General features: G+C 49.1%; 4 protein-coding genes across 4 annotated transcripts; all 4 read left to right on the forward strand.

The window, feature by feature from the left end:
* The first annotated feature begins 1,189 nt into the window (after nt 1-1,189).
* Nucleotides 1,190-3,593, forward strand: LOC136468638 (uncharacterized). Its single transcript, XM_066467133.1, has 5 exons — nt 1,190-1,656; nt 1,836-2,609; nt 2,707-2,810; nt 2,894-2,989; nt 3,103-3,593. Exons 1-5 carry the CDS (start codon nt 1,190-1,192, stop codon nt 3,591-3,593), a joined length of 1,932 nt encoding a protein of 643 aa, XP_066323230.1.
* Nucleotides 3,594-3,950: 357 nt separating this feature from the next.
* On the forward strand, nt 3,951-6,100 carry LOC136475857 (desmethyl-deoxy-podophyllotoxin synthase-like). Its single transcript, XM_066473496.1, has 2 exons — nt 3,951-5,070; nt 5,167-6,100. Exons 1-2 carry the CDS (start codon nt 4,141-4,143, stop codon nt 5,797-5,799), a joined length of 1,563 nt encoding a protein of 520 aa, XP_066329593.1. The 5' UTR covers nt 3,951-4,140; the 3' UTR covers nt 5,800-6,100.
* A 3,512-nt stretch (nt 6,101-9,612) lies between these two features.
* LOC136475858 (desmethyl-deoxy-podophyllotoxin synthase-like) lies at nt 9,613-11,296 on the forward strand. The gene is made up of 2 exons (XM_066473497.1): nt 9,613-10,545; nt 10,652-11,296. The coding sequence occupies exons 1-2, from the start codon at nt 9,652-9,654 to the stop codon at nt 11,276-11,278; spliced, it is 1,521 nt and encodes a 506-aa protein (XP_066329594.1). The 5' UTR covers nt 9,613-9,651; the 3' UTR covers nt 11,279-11,296.
* Nucleotides 11,297-13,384: 2,088 nt separating this feature from the next.
* LOC136475860 (cyclase-like protein 1) lies at nt 13,385-16,371 on the forward strand. The gene is made up of 6 exons (XM_066473500.1): nt 13,385-13,902; nt 14,844-14,888; nt 15,228-15,300; nt 15,391-15,488; nt 15,739-15,809; nt 16,043-16,371. The coding sequence occupies exons 1-6, from the start codon at nt 13,494-13,496 to the stop codon at nt 16,166-16,168; spliced, it is 822 nt and encodes a 273-aa protein (XP_066329597.1). The 5' UTR covers nt 13,385-13,493; the 3' UTR covers nt 16,169-16,371.
* The last annotated feature ends 135 nt before the right edge of the window (nt 16,372-16,506 follow it).

Genomic DNA, 16,506 nt, shown 5'->3' on the forward strand with positions numbered 1-16,506 from the left:
TCGGCTGCTCGGGGCCCTGGCCCCTGTGGCTGCGGCATGGCGCGTGCCAAACCTCGGTAGCCGCTAGGATTTAATTTTCTGAAACGGTAGTACCGTCCACCACGGCGCGCAGAAATCGCACAACTAGCATTCAAGAACGCTACCAAATCCCAGGCACAAAGCAGAGAGAACATCGCAAAAGTGCAACAAACAATGTTTTCTGATCATCCCGTTAATCATGATTAATCGTCCTTATCGTTACTTAGCACTTGATTAGGCCCTCCAATTCAATCAGAGCGATCAGAAACCTGATCATCCGATTAATCGTCGATTACTCGCGATTAATCGTCCGATTAGGTCTCTTTGTCGATCAGCACTAAATAGGCAGATGGACTACTTCAGTTTACTGGGCTATATTTATTTGGGCCAGGCCCATTAGGGTTTCTCTTATATACCTCACCCCACTCTTTCTCTCCTTAGTCCTTAGTACTCCTCACTCTTGTGTGTGTAGCTGAGCTCCATCTCTTTCCTGCTGCGTGCATCTCACTCCCTCCTCCCTCTCTTCTAGTTCCAATCCAAGCAGCCTATCCGTGGATCTTCCCTGCTGCTTGCTACTTCCTCCTCCCTTCTGTTGCAGGGTCGCCTATTCTCTTCCCCACCTATAGGCTACAGGTCTAGGGAGCACGAAGATGAGCTCCTCCTCTGAAGGTGAGTCATTAAATCAGCTTTGTTCTGTCATTTCTGTCATCTCCTTTTTCTCTGCACTATGCTCAAATCTTGATGCTTTGTTTCTTTGGCTCTTTGCTGAACTTGCGTAGATGAAAATCGAAGACGACAGCTTGCAGTGGAAGTCATCATGCCTGGGCCTAATCCTGAAGGAGGTGTTGGTGCAAGCTCATCAGTTGCATCAGGTGGTGCTGGTTCAGCATCCTCAGCTGCTCCAAATGTTTCAGCCCTTGTAGAAAAGGCTATAGCAGCACTGCCTCTAGAACTTGCTCAGCAGGCTAAAGATCCCAAGAGGAAGGCTCGATCTCAAGACCCAGGATAGAAGTATGGGTGGTGGCCAGATCCTACGAAGAAGGAATTTATTCAGTGCATTTTTTGTAAGAAGGTAGTGCCTATAGGAATCGGCCGGTTCAAGATGCACCTTGTTGGGGGTTATGGGGATGTAGTGAAGTGCCCAAAACCACCTCCAATAGTCTAGCGAGAGATGACTGTTTACTTGAAGAAGAATACAAGGACTACAATTGTGGCACTTCCTGGAGATGGTGAACAAGAACAAGAAGCAAATGAAAAGGATGAAGTTACTGAAGTTGAACTAGCGAAAGTACCAAGTTCTAGGATAAGACTCAAGCGAGCACAATCAGAAGCAAAGAAGAAAATAGCTCAAGCTGCCATTACTTCCTTTGTGGTTGCGGGTCATACTAAAGCAGCAACTCAAAAGAACACCAACACCAAGTCAGTTAGTGCCATGCTTCGCAGGACACCAGAAGAAGTAGTTGCAGAAAGGCATAAATCCAAGACTTCTCAGCCCACTATAGAGCAGTGCACAAAGAAAGATAAAGAGGCTAAACAAATTATTGATGATCATGTTGCTGATTTCTTCTATGAAAATGGTATACCATTCAATGTCATTAATTCAAGAAGTTGGGAGATAATGCTTGAGTCCATTGGACAGTATGGACCTGGGTACCGCTCACCAACCATGCATGACATTATGGAACCATTGCTTGAAAGGGTTGTCAACAGGACATCGGAACTAAGAAAGAAGCATGAGGAGAGTTGGAAAGAATATGGTTGTCCGATGGTTGGACGGATACAAGCCACCGCCATATAATCAATTTTCTTGCCAACAGTCCAGCAGGGACCTTCTTCCTAGGTTCAGTGGATGCTTCAAGTGAGATAGCAAATGCACAAATGCTAGCTGATTTGTTGGAGCAGCAAGTTGACAAGATTGGGAAGGAATATATGGTGCAGGTTGTCACAAACAATGGGGCCAACTTTAAGGCAGCGAAAAGGATTCTAATAGAGAGGATCCCACATTTGTTTTGGACACCTTGTGCTGCCCATTGTCTGAATTTGTTGCTGCAAGACATTGGTGAGATAAAGGAATTCAACACTGCCATCAATTGGGGCAAGAAAGTGTGTAGATTTCTATACAAGCATGGGAGGATACTTGATCTAATGAGACAGAAGATATGTGGAGATCTTGTGAGACCAGTTGTGACTCGATTTGCTACTTCTTACCTAACATTGGCAAGTATGTACAAGCACAAGAATGGCTTGAGAGCTTTAGTTGTTAGTAAAGAATGGCAGGTTAACAGTATGTCTAACAATAGTGAAGGCAAACAAGTTGAGGATATTGTCCTTTCCATGCCTTTTTGGAATAGAGTGGAGTGTTGCTTGAGAGCTTCACAGCCCTTTCTCGTCGCTCTAAGGATTGCAGATGGGGATGAGACACCAACAGCTCCTGAGATCATGGCAGCCATGGATCATACAAAGACCACCATCAAAGATTCTTTAAAAGCTAAAACCGACTTGCTTAAAGAAGTAATGAAACGCTATGATAATAGGTGGGAAAACCAAAATGCAGTAGAAGTTATATGGAGCAGCCCTATTCTTGAATTCAGGCAAGTTCTTTGCCTTAAGGGAGAAAGACAAGAGAAAAGCTGCAAGGCTAAGGATCATGTTCAATGAAATTTTATACAAAATGGTGGCGGATGACAGTGAACAATCCAAGATTTCTCGTCAAGCTGATGATTATGAACAGTCTGAAGGTGAAGGCTTCTCAATGCCATTAGTAATAAGGGACAGAGACAAAAAGAACCCTAGTAAGTTTTGAATATTTTAAAACCTTCAATCCTTCTCAATATTTGTTTTGTTATGACTTGATTATTAGGTAATTGTGTTTCAGTTCGCTGGTGGAATTCTTATGGTGGCTACTCATTTGAGCTCCAAAGTCTAGCAAAGAAAATTATTAGTCTTTGCTGCTCTGCATCAGGTTGTGAGCGTAATTGGAGTGTTTTTTCCCATGTAAGTACCACTGCTAGTTCGAAGTAAAATCAATTATGTATTTACGATATTGCTTGCAAACCAATGTGTTGTTCATTATTTTTTATGCAGTTCCACACAAAAAGAGAAACAGATTAGAGCACAAGAGGTTAAATAAATTGATCTACGTCAGTTACAACAAAAAGATGTCAAACAGGTTTCAAAAAATCAGAGAGCTTGGTTGCAAAGGACAGAAGAACAACCCTCTCATGCTAGATGAATTTCAGTGGGATAATGAATGGGTGGATGCGAATTGTGAGGAATCGACTTGGGCTACTATTGATGAAGCTATTGGTGCATCTGAGAATCTACAGGGCCGCAACTTGCCTAGGGCTGCTGCTACTCGTGCAGCAGCCTCTGTCAGCCAGATGTATATTAGCAAGCGTCCAAGTACTGCTGCAGCTGCAACAACTGCTCCAGATAGCATTGATGATGAAGATGATGACCATGAAGCACAAGTTCAGCCAGATACATCTAATGCTGAAGTAGGAATGGAGGTGGATGGAGACTCGGGTGGAGATGGAGGTGGAGGCTTCAATTTGGATGATGATTTGCTTATTTAGAATTAGATGGCTGTTAAATGCTGATTGAATGGCAGCTAGTGTTATCTTAAAAACTCTGAATGTTGTTTGCAGTGTTTTATTATTTAGTTTATAGCATGTACTCAGTACTCGTACTATATTAAGTAAGCTGTGGACTATGCTAGTTTTCTTAATTCCTGCTTTTCTAGATCTGGATTAAGTATATACTGATGTAATGCTGTCAGTCTGTGAAAGACACAACCCGTCGTAAGACTCAGCCCTCGGTAATTCCATCAATCACCTTGCCAATTCCACGGTCAGGTTTAGAGTTTGAGCACGCCAATTGCAACACAAAACAGACTTCAGAGTTTTCCAAAGTTTGGCAGCGTAATGCAGCAGCAGTACTAGTGTAGTGGTACTCTCAGGCGAGATTCAAGGTGCCATGAATGCACAGGAATGGTGTGATCCGGACATAACCGTGCGCTAACCAACTAGTACATCGCACGAAAGCACACGGCGTGGTTCAAGAATTGATCCGTTCGCGCTCCGACCACCAGCAGGAGCAGCAGCATCAATCTCCCAAACCACCATGGCCGCCGCCGACCTCACGCTGCTGCTTCTCGCACCTCTCCTCGCCATCCCGCTCTACTTCCTCTTGGCCGCCACCACCAGACGCAGGACGCCGCCACGCGGGAGCAAAACGCGGCTCCCGCCGGGGCCGTGGGCGCTGCCGGTGATCGGGCACCTGCACCACCTGGCCCGGCCGGGGGGCGGCCGCCTCCCGCACCGCGTCATGCGCGACCTGGCGCGTCGCCACGGCCCGCTCATGCTGCTCCGGTTCGGCGAGGTCCCGGTGGTGGTGGCGTCCTCCGCCGCCGCGGCGCGCGAGGTGATGCGGACGCACGACGCGGCGTTCGCGTCGCGGCCCATCGGGCCCATGTCGCGGCTCTGGTTCCAGGGCGCCGAGGGCATCCTCTTCGCGCCCTACGGCGACGACTGGCGCCACCTCCGCAGGGTGTGCACCCAGGAGCTCCTCACCGCCCGCCGCGTCCACTCCTTCCGCCCCGTGCGCGAGGACGAGCTCCGCCGCCTGCTCGCCTCCATCGCCGCCGCCTCGGCGTCGGGGACGGGGACCGTCGTCAACCTGACCGAGAAGATATCGACCTACATCGCCGACTCCACGGTGCGCGCCATCATCGGAAGCCGACGGCTCAAGGACCACGACGCATACCTGCGGATGCTCAAGGGCCTCTTCGGCATCATGCCCGGGATGAGCCTGCCGGACCTCTTCCCGTCCTCGCGCCTCGCCATGCTCCTCAGCCGCGCCCCGGCCCGGATCCAGGCCTACCGCCGCAGCATGCGGCGGATCATGGACGGCATCATCCAGGAGCACCGGGACAGGGCAGCCGCCGCCGACGGCGACGACGAGGAGGACTTCGTCGACGTGCTCCTCAGACTTCAGAAGGAAGTGGACTCCCAGTTCCCGCTCACAACCGAGAACATCAAAACCGTCATGCTGGTGACAAATCCACCACTTCAAAGTTCAAACACTGCCACCATGAACATGAATTATGATGCCATTTGAGACCTCAAAGTTCGCTGCTTGCACGCACAGGACATATTTGGCGCGAGCACGGAGACGTCGACGACGACGCTGGACTGGGCGATGGCCGAGCTCCTGCGGAACCCGAGGGCCATGGAGAAGGCGCAGCACGAGGTCCGGCAGGCGCTCGCCGGCCACGACACGGTGACCGAGGACAGCCTAGCCGGCCTGCGCTACCTGCGGTTCGTCATCAAGGAGTCGCTGCGGCTGCACCCGCCGGCGACGATGCTGGTTCCACGCCAGTGCCAGAGCGCGTGCCAGGTGCTCGGGTTCGACGTGCCGGCGGGCATCACGGTGATCGTGAACGCGTGGGCGATCGGCAGGGACCCGGCGCACTGGGACGAACCCGACGAGTTCTTGCCGGAAAGGTTCGAGCAGAGCACCAGGGACTTCAGGGGCGCGGACTTCGAGTTCATACCGTTCGGTGCCGGGCGGCGGATCTGCCCCGGCATGGCGTTCGGCCTGGCTCACATCGAGCTCGCGCTCGCGGCGTTGCTGTTTCACTTCGACTGGAGCTTGCCGGGAGGGCTAGCGGCCGAGGAGCTCGACATGACCGAGGCATTTGGGATTGCCACGCCACGGCGTTCCGACCTTTTGGTGGTGGCAATCCCTAGTGTCCCACTGCCCACAACCTACGGATGCTAAGGGCCTCTTTGCCACCATGCCCGGGATGAGCCTGCCGGACGTCTTCCCGGGATGCAGAATCAGAATAATCGTTGAGGCCCGGTTTGGAACGCAGGGATTGAGGCCCGGTTTGGAACGCAGGAATTTTATAGGAATTTTACAGGAATCAGTTCAATTTCACAGGAAAAACGTAGGAATAGGGAAAAATTCCTGCATTTCAAACTGCCCCTGAATTTGATTCTTCTGGTTAGAATTTGATACCCCTAGTTATGTGCAGCAATCCTAAGATCTTTCATATTACGAGTATGATATAAGTTTGCACCGTATTAAGAATGATGTAGTCGAATGGCATAGAAAACTCTAAATAGCAATGTTGAAGCAGCCACAGCAAGAGATTAGAATTTTAGCGAAAGCCGACTATAAATTCTATTAGCACAACTCTAAAGAATATAAGTGATTATCGCTCTCTCATAGTCCTACTTAACCCTTTAGGACCCACTTATTCTTGCCCTATACAAGAATCTAGTGTAGTAGAACTGTCAAGCCTAATCCTTGCACTTACGCCTTGGATAACCTTTGTTTATATAACCCCCTTCAAAGGCCTCATGTATGTAAGTAGCAGTCCTACTCCTAGTAGGATTCTAGAACAGTTCTAACAGCACACCTCTATGGAGTCCTACAACAATAAGTAAGATTTGAGTCGCCATACAATACTTTTCAATACAAATATGATTACCGTTCCAGAACAAAGAAAGTAGAAAATAGAAGATGTTGACGTTACGGTGGGGTGAGCTTTGATAAATCATTGTTGCGGGAGAAAAAAAGTTGAAGTTATGGTGGGGTGAGCTTTGATAAATCGTTGTTACGGGAGGAAAAAGATGAACATTGTTATGATCGTCTAGCTTCATCGACTATGATGAATTGATCGCAGCCATTTTCAGACAATGAGACAACTAGAGAGTAAACGTCCTCTCTCTTTGTTTCCTTCTTCCGTGTAGGGCAGCGCATTCTATCCCATCAGGCCACATTGCCACAATGCCCACGTAGCGTACCATCAATCAACAGCGAGCCATTCCGATAAGCATGTCAATCACCAACAAGCCACTCCGACAAGCAAGAACCAAACGACTTCAGTGTCATGTCAGCTACAAAAAGTAAAATAGACGAGTCACTATATGAATTTTGATATCTATTGACAGTGCCCTTAAAAAATGCAACGTGCTAGTTAAAGTGGTTCACGTCTGATCAAGTTTCTAACGAATAATATTCACATTTATTGCTTCAAATCAATTTATTATGAAAACACATTTTGTAATTAATCTAATGATATTTATTCATATCATAAATATTAATATTTTTTAGTTATAATGATCATACTTAAAATACTAAAACATAATATTTGTGCTAGAGTTGTATTCTTTCTGGGGCGGAGAGAGTAATTCCTTCGTCCTATAAAATAAAAATGAGAATGATATTTTTTATGAAACGGAGAGTACAAAAGAATTTTCTCATGTTACTGAATTGTCTATTAATTATTAGACATTATCTTTCAGTTTCCTCTTTTTCTATTTTCTACGTAAGATATATGAAAATCATATACAACACCTCTTTCTGGATGGCTGACATCGTGTCACTATAGACGTCCTCATTTTCGACTCCAGTGCCATCTCCGCAGTGCATTCTTCCACAACACTAATCCACTTGTTGCGTAGACATTTACCGCACGGACGAAGTAAATTGTTAGCCGCAAGACTTTTTACCCTAAATGCTCCCTAGAGCTCGTAGGAGGTATAGAAGACGATTGAAGAGTGTGAAAAACTAAGGTGGCAGCACTTCAAAAATACCATGGTTTTATGAAGTGTTTCCCTACCCTTGTTTTATGGAAATTTGATATAGCACAGGTTCATCCTACCGGTTGTGACACAAAATATAGGAGGGGATTGGTAGGAACAAAAAAAATATCATTGAAATTTCGGCCAAAGTTGAAACTTTGTGAAATTTTGACTAGAATTTAAAATTGAACAATCTCATTTAGAAAACCCAAAATTATTGACATATGCATTCATTGGGAAGAATAGCTTAAATTTAGCTGAAATTTTCGAAGCCTGACATGGTATTTGAACCTACCATGGAAACGAGCATGGTGACTTTGGAATGACAATTTACTAGGTAGCATCATAACGAAATTGAGGGCTCATAAGAAAATTTTCCATTTACCCTTTCTCTTTTTTTTTCTACACCGGTAAAACCGAAATTCATTACCACAGCAACGAAATTACAAAGAGTATCAGTTCAGAGATAACCAAAAGTAAAAAAAACGACAACCATAAACGCATTCATGCAAGCGATCACAGAGGGATACACATGCATGAAACTATGCTATCACAGAATCCAAAACGATGCGCAGGATAACTATCCATATAGGGCGCTTGAGCATTACAGCTCGCACAGCCGAGAACTTGGGGACTGCTCAACCCTCATAAAGAACCAGCTGACGCTCCTCCTTTGTGCGTGACTGCCTGTCCTGCTTGTGAAAGAGGAGGGCCGCCGACTTCACCGCTTCTGCTCCCTGGAGAACCTGCGGCTTCAAATCCTCCTTCAGTAAACCTGCCCAATATGTCAGAAAGGAACAAATCATACAGATGATCTCAATAGGAAATTTCACTCTCTTATTTTCAAAGCACACTGCGTTCCTAGTCCGCCAAATCTGTGTTGCAACAAATTTTGTCAAAACACACTGCATTCAGTTATTTTGGTCCCTACTGTCAACTGAATTTTTCTCATACACTTACACCGTCTTCTAACTATATTTACACTATCTTATTACTATATTTATAATGATGTCTTCAGTGTAATTTATTAGACCGAATGATGTAAGTTCGGAATAACACAAATATATACTAAATTTTTCAAAAAAAAATTAAAATTATTTCTATGGATTCTAGACACAGAGAAATATATGTTAAATTATTCATAAATTATTCACAAAATTTTGAAATTCCGTGCCACGCTGTCGCCACCGACGCCGACACCGAGGAAGGCGTAGCGTCCGGCCTTGGCTGGTACTCCGAGACATGGTACTGCCACATCTGTTTTTGCTGCTGATGCGTTGACATGAGTTGCTGCAGTTGCTTCATCATCATCGCCGACGAGGTCACAGCGGGGAGGCCGGCGCGCGGGCCGTACCCCGGGTTGCACACGAACCGTGGCATCTGCGAGTCCACCCAGAGATGAGAAACGCGATCAATCAGATCCAACGCTCGAAGGGCTAGGGCGACGTGATGCTGCAGGCATCCGGCAGATCAGAGCGGCAGCTCTCGGGCTGGAGTCAAGATCGAACGCTGGAAAATTCGATTGACAATGGCATGTAAATCATGCGGTTGACGTATACCCTTCCTTTCCATATGAGCATGTACATGTTCCAACGGTAGAAAAAAAAATGTTCCATAAAAAGAACGATATCCTAACAAGTTGCTCGGTGGTGCGACGTTATGCAATCTTGTTGACCTCTGACCATTTAAAATAATGGTATTTCCATGAATTACCAAAATCTTGTTGATCTTGATCATTGAAATTTCGAACTAAGTGGGAACTAAGCCAGTTAGTTAGATTTTTTAATTATGGTGCAACTTGTTTAACCAGGTCGTAAACGACGTGTCTGTATAAACGTTTCCGTTTGTAATGTTTATCAGAAAAAAAACTCTGAAATAAGGAAAATTCCCAAAGTGCCCACCAAGTCGCAAAAGTCACACAGTGGCAGTGCGAGTGCGACCAGCAACGCTTCAAAGTCAGGCAACCACAGCCACTATTCTTCTTGCGTTCCAATAATCCAATTCCAACCACTCCAGCAGCGGAGCAGTGTGGAAGCCCGCCATGGCCGCCGATCTGCCGCTCTACCAGCTGCTGGCGATCCTCCTCGGCATCCCGCTCATCCTCTTCGCCACCACCAGACGCCCCCGCGCGGGGGCCTTGCGGCTCCCGCCGGGCCCGTGGGCGCTGCCGGTCATCGGCCACCTGCACCACCTCGCGGGCGCGCTCCCGCACCGTGCGCTGCGGGACCTCGCGCGTCGCCACGGCCCACTCATGATGCTCCGACTCGGGGAGCTCTCCGTCGTGGTGGCCTCGTCCCCGGACGCCGCGCGCGAGGTCCTGAGGACCCACGACGCCGCGTTCGCGTCGCGGCCGACGGGCCCCATGCAGGAGCTGGCGTACCGGGGCGCCAGGGGCGTCGTCTTCGCGCCCTACGGCGAGGGGTGGCGCCAGCTCCGCAAGATCTGCGCGCTGGAGCTCCTCAGCGCCCGCCGCGTCCAGTCCTTCCGCCCCATCCGCGAGGGCGAGGTCGGCCGCCTCCTGCGCTCCGTCGCGGCGTCGTCTTCGTCGCCGGTGAACCTGAGCCAGGGGATCGCGGCGTACGTCGCGGACTCCACGGTGAGCGCCATCATCGGCAGCCGGTTCAAGCACCGCGATGCGTACCTCCGGATGCTGCAGGAGGGGCTCAAGATCGTGCCCGGGATGACCCTGCCGGACCTCTTCCCGTCCTCGCGCCTCGCGCTGCTCGTCAGCCGCGTGCCCGGCCGGATCGAGCGGCATCGCCGCGGCATGCAGCGGTTCATCGACACCATCATCACGGAGCACCGGGAGAACAGAGCATCCGCCAAGGAGGAGGACGACGACGACGAAGACTTGCTCGATGTGCTACTGAGACTGCAAAAGGAAGTTGACTCCCGTGACCCACTGACGACAGAGAACATCAAGACCGTCATGCTTGTAAGCTCCTTCTCCTTAATTCCGATGAATTTGTAACCATATCTTGTTCTTACATAATTTTCTAACCAATTCCAGTATCACGTTTCTCGATTTCATTCGCACGCAGGACATGTTTGGCGCGGGCAGCGAGACGTCGGCGACGACGCTGCAGTGGGCGATGGCAGAGCTCATGAGGAACCCAAGAGTGATGCGGAAGGCCCAAGACGAGGTCCGGCGAGCACTGGCTGACCACGGCAAGGTGACAGAGGACAAGCTGACGAGCCTACGCTACCTCCCGCTCGTCATCAAGGAGACGCTCCGGCTGCACCCGGCGGCGCCGCTGCTGCTGCCGCGCGAGTGCGGGAACCCATGCCAGGTGCTCGGGTTCGACATACCCGAAGGGACCATGGTGATCGTGAACGGGTGGGCGATCGGCAGGGACCCGGCGCACTGGGACGACCCCGACGAGTTCGTGCCCGAGAGATTCGACCGCGGCGAGAGAGACTTCAAAGGGACGGACTTCGAGTTCATACCGTTCGGCGCCGGGAGGCGGATGTGCCCTGGAATGGCGTTCGGGCTGGCGCACATCGAGCTGGCTCTCGCCGCGCTGCTCTTCCACTTCGACTGGGAGTTGCCGGGCGGGATGGCGGCTGAGCGGCTGGACATGACCGAAGCCTTCGGGATCACGACTGGGCTCAAGACTGACCTTGTGCTTGTCGCGGTGCCTCGCGTCCCGGTCTCCATTGTTGAGTAAAGAGACATAGTTTATTCTTTCCCTGGAGAATTTGCGTACCTATAGTCATCAAAGTTTAGTCTATCCAGACCGAGACGTGTTGTGAACAAAATACAGTATGGCAAGCCTGGAAAAATCGGGAAAAAAAACTAAAGCAAATCGTCGACCCATGACCACCGCCGCTACAAATCATTACAAGGACACTCATGGTGTCCAAGCCCCCCTCCCACCCTACCCCATCCGTCAGCCCCCGCAAACTAGTATATGGATACACAGTCAAGAAGCTTTCTCTCCTTCCCCAAATCACACTCTCCCGCCTCTGTCTCTGCCTCTATCGTTTCGGTGGCACCGTCGATAGTGGATCAGCCACCCTCGACCGCCGCCATCCCTAATTGCTACAAATCCGACACCTCTGCCAACCAATCCTCCCCAATCGGCCCCACCACCACCCCAGCAGTGGTGTCGTCACCGTCCGCTGTTCTGCCCATGCACCATCACAACAACCCACTTGCTTTAAACCCGATATAGGCATATTTGCCCTCCTAAACCCTAACCTCGAAACCTTGACCCCAACATCTTAGCCCTAATCCGAGCCAGAGGTTGCTGATATTGCAAGATCATCGGAGCGTCGTCATTGTGGGTTCTGGCCCCATTTCTTACTTGAATCGTTCTCTCTCCAATCGTCGTCCACCACCACCTGCCATTCCGCCCATGCACCACCACCACAGGCCACCCACCTTCCTTACCCTTAACTCAACATCTTAGCCCTAATCCAAATCTAAGGTTGCTAATGTTGTAGGATCGTCGGAGCGTTACCGCTATGGGTCTGGTCCCATTTCTTACTTCCGTTGTTCCCTCTCATTAGTTCATTTCAGGGTTTTTTGATTCCAACATGTGTTTCTTTGCCAAATCAGGGGGCTCCCGAACGAGAGGCCCCTCGGTTTAGATTTTGCCTATAACAATAAAACATTGAGAATTATACATAGAGGTAAACATACACATATAGGGGTAAAGAAAGTTTTGAAGCGATCAAACAAGAGTACTTTTGGAGTGCCAGTGGCGTTCGGTGCAGGAACGACAGGTCAAGCTGCCACCCTAGATAAACTCTCCATTGCCTTCCCAGTATTGTTAGATTAATTGTTGGATACACAATAAGCTTGTTTTAAAGATATAAATATTGCTAATATTTTCTATAAATTCAATCAAAATTAAAAAGTCTGACTTGCACAAAAATCCTACATGATCTTTTTTAAAGATGACGGGAGTACTACACTAGTCCCTCTAGCCTCCTAGGACGGGTTGTGGCTTTCAGAATCGTTGGCCAGACATATTGGTGTTTAGCCTGTTAGCACGGTTATGTCCGGATGGCCAGACATATCTTGTCAGTCGTCACAACTCAGAGTACCCGATCTCTCTGCTGGCCGACCGGCCAACGAGGAGTTGAGCTGAGGTGGCGACGTGGTATTCACCCTGTTCGCTTGTTGCTTTTAGTCAGGCTTATTCAACCAGTCAACAATGTTTTTCTCTCATAACAAACCAGCACCAACCAATCCAAACCAACCTAGAAACCAACCAGCAAATATGCAGATGGATTGTTTTGGTGCGCACCTCGTCGTAGCTTGTCGCGGTCGCTTTCGATTTGCGATCATGAAAATGAAACTCCTGTGATTGCGCGCATGCTGACATGAAACCCAGCTACTCCAGTGGGCAGTTGATGAGACGGTCTGACTTTTGGTTTCACATAGTACTACGTAAACTGCACGCCCCTTCTCACTACGAGTCGTGCACAAAAGACAAAGGTCCTCACTTGGCTACACACGTAAAGTGGTGCACGGTGTGGATTTTTTGATTTTTTTTTTGTTGGTGTGTCCCACACCAATTCCCATCCATCGTGCAGCTAGTGCAGTTCACCAAGTTAGATCACACTACACCATTGGCCGTCTGATTAAAATCTGGCGTTCCATGGTCGCGCTCGCGCCACGGTAGCATTCAGTAGCCGCAGCAGCCCCAAGTTGGGTTGGATCTCCCGCAGGCCGCTACCGTGCGGTTGGCGGTTTGCGAATGCGACGGCGACGGGGCGGCGAACGAGAGTCCATAAATCCCGCGCGCGGTGGAATAGTCTGCCAACCGTCACTCTACGGCGCGAGCGCGCAGCAGCTAGCTACCGCCCGCCCCCAGTCCAGATTCCTTCGGTCCAGCCCGAGAGCTCAGCTCCGCTCCGCTCCCCACCACGATCATGGGCGCCGCCCTGCTGCTCGCGCTCCTCCTCGCGGCGGTGCCCCTCTCCGCGTCGGCGGCCGACGACGCGCACCAGCGCGACTCCGACGAGGGCGCCTGCACGGTGGACGCCCCCGCCGCCGCCGGCGCGGGTGCGGAGCTGCGGCGGCTGGAGGAGCGCGGCCCCGGGCGCATCATCGACATCACGCACGCGTACGTGCCGGACCTGCCGGCGTTCGCGACGGGGGCGGTCACGGGGCCCGTGGTGCGCCTCAAGGAGTCCATGGCGGACGGGTCCGAGTACAACCTCTCGGAGCTGCGGATGGAGTGCCACGCGGGCACCCACGTCGACGCGCCGGGCCACATCAACCAGGCCCACTTCGCCGCCGGCCTCGACGTCGACACGCTCGACCTCGACGTCCTCAACGGTACGCGAACGCGACATCATCTCAGAAATCCCTGCTCTTTGGGGAGATTGGGCCGGCGTCAGTTCAGATGAACTTGGTGGGGAGGGGACTCCGACTGGGGAGGACGAGAACGAGATGAGGAATTCGTGATTCCCCGATTCTTTAGCCACCACTCACTGCTTGTCCGTTAGCGCGACAGCCGCCGGCAGGATAATTCTGAAACCCTCCTCGCTGTCGCTGACAAGCCGGGTCCACCGGGCAGCCACACTTGAACATCTCGCAGTCAAGACCTCCAACGAATTTTTGGCTACGATAGTTTACAGAAACTCCCGTAAAAGGTGCTATCGTCTGCGCAAGAACTAGGTGGCACACAGAGTAGAGCGCTAACTTTCGTGAACTTGTCGAAAGCGGCACTAGCATGCACATATATGATCGTCTTCGTTAGAACGATGCAACTGAAAAAGGCGTTGCGTAGAGTGGCTTCGGCAGCTGGCATCTACATGGTGCTCGAATTGGAGCCCAGCTGGGGCCTCATCAAATTTCTTATTTCTATCACGCCTCACCCCTTTGCTATTTCTAGCAAAAATGATTTCTAAACTCAAAGACTCGCCACACGTCAGTGTCCGTCCTTTATCCCAATAATTAAGTAAGCCATGAACAAAAGCCAAATTGTTCCGTGGTCTGAAATGAAACGATAAGTGTTATCAAAAGCAGCAGAATGCAGCTGCTCGGTTTCCTGTTCGCAAGCTCGGACTGCGAGCTCGTTACCATGTATTCAGGCTTCAGCTCATAACCAGGGTTGGTTTCTTGTAGATGATGTTTTCACATTCAGAATCAGAAGGGATGCGAGAAAGGCTATCAGTTCTGAATTTTGCATGTTACACTTACACTTGATTATATATGGTTCAATTCACGTCGTAAATGCTTTGACTGACCATGATTGATTCATCTTCTCTGGACAGGACCTGCGTTGCTAGTTGATGTTCCGAGGGACACAAACATAACAGGTAGAACGCTTTCATTTTTCTTTCAGTGAACTAGATACTTTATTACCAAATTATCTGTTGAACCACCTCGTTCCCAACTGTTGCTCTTATAGGCGGATTTTGATCCATACCATCATTGATGTGCACGCACTTTTCATACATACTATCATGTGGCAAAGATTCATATAACATGGTTTGAGATGAGCATATATTCACTTTTGTGATGCTAAAACAGATGGTGCCAGTTTGTCTATCAAGGCTTGTGTGCTAGTGTGGCTCCAGAGGATAGGCCTATGTTTGCTGCCTAGGATTTACTGCTAGTAGTATATAGGTATGTTAAACCCCAATAACTCTATGCAGCTGAAGCGATGAAATTCCTAAATATCCCAAGAGGAGTTCGCCGAGTTTTATTCAGGACACTGAACACTGACAGGTGTGGCTTATGTGTTTATTTACACCATTCAAATAGCACTAGACAACCATTTTATGGACTGCACTGAACGTGTAAGGAAATGTCTTTTAGGAAGTTGATGTGGAGGAAGGGAGGTGACATGAGCTATGTTGGATTTACAGAGGATGGCGCACAGTGGTTAGTTGACAACACTGACATAAAGCTAATTGGTAAGAAATTATTTCCCTGGCTGCATACAAATTGAGGCAAACCTCGTTTTTCTTCCTATTTTTTGTCACTGACAAAGCTTTGTTTTCCTTACGTGTTGGTTGCTATCTATTCATAACATTTCGTTTTCATGAACCTGACACACACTTGCCAGGAATCCATAGTGTTGGGGACAAACTTTCAATTTGTTCTCAGATATTTCTTGGTGGGTCAGTTGAAACTTACAAAATACTGCTACTGTCAATTATGCAGGAGTTGATGCTCTATCAGTTGCAGCATTTGATTACTTGATCTCTGCCCATGTGGTCTTCTTCAAAACCCCGGTAAGATACATATAGTTTGCTGACCAAAACATTTCAGGCACACCCAGATAACTTTGGCTGCATTTAGCATACCTGTAGTCTCATTCTGTTATTCCCTTATTCTACCGCAGAAGATTCCCATGTCAATTGTCAAAGCGGCGTTACTGACTAGTGACTACATAACTCAAAAAAAAAAAAGTTTGCTTATCGCATAGCATGTAAACCATTGATTAATTTTCCCTTTATTATACCAGGATATAATCCCTGTTGAAGGCCTGAAACTAGACGACATTGAGGCGGGAATATACATGCTGCATTGTTTACCTCTCAGGCTGGTTGGAGCCGAGGGTGCACCGACCAGATGCATCCTCATCAAGTGATCATTCCCTGCTCTTGCTGGAGGTGACATTGTATCATGCCAGCTGAGCTGATGCTTCATCGTGGCCAACGCATTGGTTCGCAGTCCCCGTCTATATGAACGAAAATGTTGTGTACCCCATGTATATATGCTTGTGTGGACAATAAAGAAGCAGCAATACTTCCATCAAGAAAATTCCTTTTGGTAAGCCGGTAATGTAAGACATACCTACAGACTACAGTTGACTGTAAACTAGAGGCCTGAGAGGCTGAGACCTCGTGCTTCACGAATGACAAATGCAGAAATCAACATAAGTTCTGAAAAGAAGAAGAAGCAAGACTTCAGCGCCCAATTAAGCTT

This window comes from Miscanthus floridulus, chromosome 8, assembly GCF_019320115.1.
Source record: "Miscanthus floridulus cultivar M001 chromosome 8, ASM1932011v1, whole genome shotgun sequence".
NCBI classification, from domain to species: Eukaryota; Viridiplantae; Streptophyta; class Magnoliopsida; order Poales; family Poaceae; genus Miscanthus; species Miscanthus floridulus.

Excerpts from the sequence above, each read along its gene's own strand:
- LOC136475860 (XM_066473500.1), top strand. The coding sequence starts at position 13,494 with ATGGGCGCCGCCCTGCTGCTCGCGCTCCTCCTCGCGGCGGTGCCCCTC. Across the intron at positions 14,889-15,227 it reads GAGGGACACAAACATAACAG|CTGAAGCGATGAAATTCCTA; the intron begins GTAGAACGCTTT and ends AACTCTATGCAG. Across the intron at positions 15,810-16,042 it reads TGGTCTTCTTCAAAACCCCG|GATATAATCCCTGTTGAAGG; the intron begins GTAAGATACATA and ends TTATTATACCAG.
- LOC136475858 (XM_066473497.1), top strand. The coding sequence starts at position 9,652 with ATGGCCGCCGATCTGCCGCTCTACCAGCTGCTGGCGATCCTCCTCGGC. Across the intron at positions 10,546-10,651 it reads ACATCAAGACCGTCATGCTT|GACATGTTTGGCGCGGGCAG; the intron begins GTAAGCTCCTTC and ends ATTCGCACGCAG.
- LOC136468638 (XM_066467133.1), top strand. The coding sequence starts at position 1,190 with ATGACTGTTTACTTGAAGAAGAATACAAGGACTACAATTGTGGCACTT. Across the intron at positions 1,657-1,835 it reads ATGCTTGAGTCCATTGGACA|TCCAGCAGGGACCTTCTTCC; the intron begins GTATGGACCTGG and ends TCTTGCCAACAG. Across the intron at positions 2,990-3,102 it reads CTCTGCATCAGGTTGTGAGC|TTCCACACAAAAAGAGAAAC; the intron begins GTAATTGGAGTG and ends TTTTTTATGCAG.
- LOC136475857 (XM_066473496.1), top strand. The coding sequence starts at position 4,141 with ATGGCCGCCGCCGACCTCACGCTGCTGCTTCTCGCACCTCTCCTCGCC. Across the intron at positions 5,071-5,166 it reads ACATCAAAACCGTCATGCTG|GACATATTTGGCGCGAGCAC; the intron begins GTGACAAATCCA and ends TTGCACGCACAG.